The sequence below is a fragment of the Propithecus coquereli genome, unplaced genomic scaffold (genome assembly GCF_000956105.1).
Source record: "Propithecus coquereli isolate 6110/MARCELLA unplaced genomic scaffold, Pcoq_1.0 Scaffold248, whole genome shotgun sequence".
In the NCBI taxonomy this organism is placed as follows: Eukaryota; Metazoa; Chordata; class Mammalia; order Primates; family Indriidae; genus Propithecus; species Propithecus coquereli.
Window position 1 is genome coordinate 2,279,805 of NW_012148041.1, and position 6,114 is coordinate 2,285,918.

General features: G+C 51.2%; 1 protein-coding gene across 1 annotated transcript in view; it reads right to left on the minus strand.

The window, feature by feature from the left end:
- Nucleotides 1-1,754: 1,754 nt before the first annotated feature.
- ETV7 (ets variant 7) overlaps nucleotides 1,755-6,114 on the minus strand; it is a 29,732-nt gene continuing 25,372 nt past the window's right edge. The window contains 1 exon segment of the mRNA XM_012646578.1: nucleotides 1,755-1,931. Within this exon segment, the coding sequence (XP_012502032.1) occupies nucleotides 1,755-1,931 (177 nt within the window).

Below are 6,114 nucleotides of genomic sequence, written 5' to 3' on the forward strand. Positions count from 1 at the left end.
GATATATGCTGTGACCTGATGTTAAATAGATGCATCAGGATATAAAATTGTATGTGATACTAAATAACATCATATGGATGATATTAAAACATATACACATGTTTTTTAAAATTGAATATAATCACCTAAATATTTTAAATGACTTTCATTTGGAACAGAATTGCAGGTGATTTTTATTTTGTATTCTTTGCCAAGTGTTCCAAATATTCCATAGCCAATGTATATTACTTCTATACCCAGTTTTTGAGAATTAGTTAACAGAGTTTCCCCGGCTTGGCCCCCAACCAGGTAAATTACACAGACAGGCATTTCGTCAAAGGGGATTTGAGGGGAGGATTTGGGGAGTATCCCCCATAAAGACAGCTGCCAGGCCACTGCCCCCCATGGAAAGCTTCTTCCCGTCCACAAAGGGCTTCCGACACCGCCCCGGCCTCCGCAGTTTCACGGAGAAGCCCCAGCTGCACGGCCAGGCCTTCCCTGTCATAAAGCGAGTGCCAAGCAGTGGCTCCAACTCTCTGGACACTGAGCAAATCCAAATCAAGCCCTCCCCCGTGGGGAGTCGGGGGCTCTCCCCACCAGCGCAGGCCCGGGGGTGACTACAAGCAGAGAGGAGGGGAGGGGCTCAAGAAGGCCCTTGTCCTCATGAGCCAACATCCGCCCCAAATGCCATCTGTGTCTCCTTCCACTGAGCACCTCAGTTTCTTCTGCAAATGGCCCCATTGCGCCACCCCCCAGCCAGGTCCGAACGGGCTGAAAGGATGCAATTTAGGGCTCAGGAGCTGGGGCCTCTTTTACAGATATGAAGTTATGCAAATGACCAGTCCACAACCCCCTCACTAACGGCAGTAGCCCAAAGGGCAAGGAGAGCAGCAACCGTCCTCGGCTAGGTCGGGTCCCCCTCTGTAGTGGGCTAAACAATGGCCCCAAAAGGGCATGGCCAAGTGCTAGTGCCCGGGGCTCGTGAATGTGACCGCATTTGGGAAAAGGGTCTTTGCAGACGTGATTAAGTGAAGGATCTCAAGACGAGATCGTCCTGGATCTGCAGCGAGCCTTAAATCCGATGACAGCTGTCCTCACGTGAGAAAGGCGGAGGAGGTTTGCAACTCGCAGAGACGCGGGGAAGCAGCGTGTGAAGGTGGAGGCCGAGGCCGGGGCGAGGCATCGGCAAAGCCAGGAGCGCCGAGGACCCCCAGCAACCCCAGAAGCTCACAGAGGGCGGGGAAGGGATCTTCCTCGGCGATCCAGAGGGAACAGACCGCCGCCGACACCTAGACCGTGGACCTCTGGCCCCTGGGAGAGCATAAATTTCTGTTGTTTTAAGCCCCCGGGTTTGTGGTCATTGTCACGGCAGCCCCAGGAAACTAACGCTCTCTTTCACACGCCGCCGCTCCGCAGACTGGGTGTCCAGGCCCTGGTGCCCCACCCATGACTCCAGTCCAGACTGGTGGATCGGCCGCCTGTCCCCCGAGTCAGGAACCCACCAGAATAGCCCCGTCCAGCTGAGCTCTCACTCTGATCAGACCGTCCCGCAGAAGGGCTGGGCACAGGCGGGTGGCAGGGCCTGAAGATCTACCATCCTGTCGCTTGCAAAGTATTCCTTTCACGGCCCTAAAACATGAGCAAAAAAAATGACATAAAATGGAAAATAAGTAGTCTTGAAGTAAAAACTTTAAAACCAGCATCAAGGAAACTGAAGCCAAGGCTGACCCTAAAGAACCTTCTCGCCCCTTTTCCTGCCCTCAGTGACTTTTCCCTTAGTCGTCGCTGAACTTCCCTTTCAGTCCAGGGAAAGACGGGGTTTCCGCCTGCAGAGATCTCCCGCAAGGCGACACCCGAGGGCCGGCCCCGGCCCCCTGGCAGCCAAAGGCGCCACAACTCCCAGCCGTGATCAGATGGCGGAGCCCGGCGGGAGGCCCGAGCTGGAAGGAGCCCTGTTTCAGGGAAGGGGCGGGCCCCTGCGTTAGCAGGTGACCGTCCCCCAAGCTGATAAGAGCACCCACAAGCCAGGCAATGAGCTGTCTGGGGCAGACTCTGAAGGTCTTATCAAAACAGGCGCCTGTTGACCGGCGGGCAGCCCGTGGGGTGGCCTCGTGGGAGCCGAGCCGCTGTGTGCCCGCATGTGCCTTTGGATGAGCTCCTCCAGGCGCACGGCGTCACACGTTACTTGGATAGTTGGAGGCATGCAGTAGATACTGTTTCATAACTCGCTCTTTTTTGTTTTGGTTTTCGGGTTTTGGGTTTTGTTGTTGTTGTTGTTGTTCGGGTGGCGATGGACACTCCCCCAGTAAACGTCGTCTTAAGGGAGCTTTTGGTCACAGAGCAGGGGGGACTCCCTTCTCCCTCCCAAACCTGAAACAGCTTCTTTTTTTAACCTTAGTGAGCAAAGAGGTTCAGACCACCGAGAGACCATCAGTGCTCAGGAGGGTGGTGTCGGCCAAGTCCTTGCAGTTGCCACACAAGGTAGCAGGAAGGGATGGCTGCGTTTCACCCACACGGCTTCTCGGCCTTCAGCTGATGCTCTTTCTCCTGGAAACTTCCAAGGCAGGAGTGGAAACGGCAGCCCCCACTCCCACTCCCACCTAGGCTGGCAGGGAAGAGGACGAGCAGGTGGACCCAAATCAGCTTGTCCCCAGTGAGGTCACCACCTCCCTCCCCGAGGCGACACCTTCCCTCTATAAACCCAAGACGGTTGACAATTAAGACGTCCAAGTCCAGCGTTTCCTTCCTCGCTTGGGGCACCAAGAGGTAAATAGAATTCTCATGACATATGGAAGATGTGAAGACTAGAGAACATTCCATGCGTTTAGTCTAATTCCTTGAAATAATTTATAGAAATTATGTTATGAAACAAAAGTGACTATGCCTTGCTGTGCCATGGTCTCTACATGACAGTTTCACCAATTCCAAACGTTCACAGACAAGGGTGGCATCGCCACTTGGCAAATGGTCCAGAGACCCAAGCCCTGCACCTGCAGGAGCCTCTCCTGTCCCCTCCCTGTCGGTCCTCACAGAGCTCCTCACACTAGCTGCAGAGTGTTCTGATGTGCTTGTTTATCCGAACTCCATTGCTAGACCTTTGGTTTTCCCCCATGTTCTGTAACCATAACCAGTGCTTCAAAGAACAGCCCTATAAGTAAATATTTGTGTGCATGTGAGAACATTTCCGAGGGGTGTGTTCTCAGAAATAGAATGTCTGGGTAACAGGGGAGACACCTTGAAAATCTTGGTAGCCCTGCCAAATTTCCTCCCAAAAGTTTGCACCTCTTTCGTCCTGCAGCTACGGGCAACGAGAGGGACTGCTCCTCCCCACTCTCACCTCCTGTGGGCAGTGTTGAGCCTAACTGTTGTCCCCGGGGTGAGCCACTCTTGTTTTAATTTGCCTTTATTTATTAGTGAAGTTAAACATCTTCTCAAACGCTTCTTGGCCTCTGAGTTTGTTCTTGGGCAGCTGATTCTTTGTTGAAAAAAAATTCCAGTTACAAGTTCTATTGTTTCCTCCCGGAAGTGCTCATTACACCCAAGAGAGTACTGGAAGCTCTTTCTTCCTGTAACACACAGGTCGTTCTCACCTCCCGCAGGAAAGGAGGCTATTGGTGCCAGCATCAGCCAGACGACAAGCACCCGGAGCCAGATTCGAGGCCCCCGCAACAGGAAACCACTTCTCCAGCTTTCCAGGGCTCAGGCGGTCACAGATGGGACTTCAGAGGTAAATTGTTAGACGCCACACAAAGGAAAAAACCATTTCACGCCGCAAATATAATTTTTATACAGACACAAATAAAAGGACTATCAGTTATCTCAAGTAAGTATTGAACCAAAGTGAGTGTTACAATCTCGATGTCAGAGGCCAGCCCTGGTGGATTGGCTCATTCACATCCAGCCCAGCCTCCTCCGAGGGCCCCTTTCTCTCTCTCCAAGGCAGGAAAGCTGAGAAGTACATTTCCCAGACTCTTAGAGCTGGAGTTTCAGATGGGGATTCGGATCTGACAGCTATCTGCCCCGGCCCACGTTTGGGGGAGGAAGGGAGATGGGGGGAGGTGAGACGGGGCATTCTCCGGTGGATCCAGCTGCGGCTGGAACAAGGAAGGTCAAGGAGAAGCTGCGTCCTTTCGGCCATGTTCCGGCACCACGGCACTCCCGGGGCCGCGTGGCTCCCTGCTGTCTGCCACACAGCCACGGGGGCGGCGTTCCGGCTCTTTCCTGGAGCCCCACCTGACACTCACTCCTCCAACCCTTCCAGTGACTTCGTATGCCTCTGATTTCTTTTCTGCTAAAAATAGCTGGCGTGGTTTCGTTTCCTCCAACCGAACCCTGGCTGATACGGCCCACAAATACTCTTTATGTTGACCGAACCATGCGAGATATGAGGGAAAAAAAGCCTAGACAAAGGTCAACACAGTCATGAATCATGCCTGTTATGGTTTTCCCAGTAGCACTTTAATCAGGTACCTTGTATCGGTAGACAGATTGAGACGTACGCAAAGAACGAAATAAAAATCATTTGTTATTCCACAAGAATCAAATATTGATGAGAAGAAAACATTCAGCCCACTGAGATGTCAGCCCCAGCCGGCAGCTGCGGTGTCCATCTGAGCGCAGAATTCCCGGGAGTGAGGCAGAAAAATTGTGGCAGCAAAGTGTGATGATAACTTACCCCATTTGTCTCCTGGCAGAAAACCCGAATCCCAAAGTGTCTAGTTCTAATCCACAGACCTGGCAACACAAGTGGGAGCCTGAGTGCCTGTACTCTACCTGCCACCCGTCACCTCCCTGAACCACACGGACCGCCTGCCGTGCCCGGAGAGGGTCCTCCCAATCCCTCTGCCCAAGCTAGAACCTAAAATCTATTTGTCTACTTATTTAAGCTGGGCCTGTTCTTTCCACCTTTAGTCCGAGGTCAAAGTTGCCTTCCGAAGACCTCTTTCCTTTGTAATAAGAAAATAATAATAAAAATACCTACCCTTTACTGAACACTCCAAGCTATCAAGCAGTTAATCCTCATAAAAACCCCACAAGGTAGGAATTATTCTCATTTTACAGGTGAGAGGCTCAGAGAGATTGAGTCAATTTTCCAACATTCCACAACTCATAAGATGTGGAAGCAGGATTCGAACCCACAACCATCAGGATCCAAAGCCTGGGTTCTTGGTCCTGATGCTACAGCCCATTCTTCCAGGTCCGGGGGAGTGCCCCTGCCCTGCCGCCCTCTCTGGAGAAGCTGCCGCTCCATACAGAGGCTCTGTTTGCTTTGTTTTGGTTTTGGTTTTGGTTTTGTTTTTTTTAAATAAGAGCTTTATTGAGACTAATTCACAAGCCATCAAGTTCATTCTTTGAAAGTGTACAATCCAATGGCCTTTAGTCTGTTCACAGAGTTGTGCCTCAATCCCCACCATCTACTTCCACATTTTCATCACCCGGGCGAGAAGTCCCACGCCCATTAGCAGTCCCTCCCCGTTCCCTCCTCCCCCAGCCCCAGGCTACCGTTAATCTGGTGTCTGTCTGGGCGGATTTGTCTATTCTGGACATTTCGTATAAATGGAATCATACAAAATGCGGCCTTTTGTGTTTTGTGTCTGGATTCTTACACTCAGCAAAATGTTTTCAAAGTTCATCCATGTTCCATGTTACAGCATGTTTACTTACCTGTTTGGTCACCACTATACTCCCCAGTTTCTAGAACAGTGCCTAGTATATGGTAGATGCTCAAGACATGTTTGTTAAATAAGTGAATATATTATTTCATTTGAAATTCCCCAACAACTTCAGTGGCAAGCAGGACAGACGATTATGTCTTTTATTTTACAGAAGCGGAAACTGAGGCCCAGAAGGTTGGCTTCACTAGAGCCACTAGGAAATTAGGGAAGCCTCGGTCCCCTCAACTTCCAATCAGGGCTACTCGTGTGGCGTGAGGGTAGGGAGGCTTTGACATGCCCCTGGCATATGTCCCAGACCTGCAAGAGGTCTCGCCCAGGCCCCTGCTCAGAAGTCTGGTAAACTGCTCAAGGATAAAGTGATCATAAGAAAAGGCAATAAAAGTTATTCCTTAGCCAAGAGACTGGGAAGATAGGAGTTTCAGAAACTGGTGGTCTGCAGGTTGGGAGAGGAAGGGTGGCA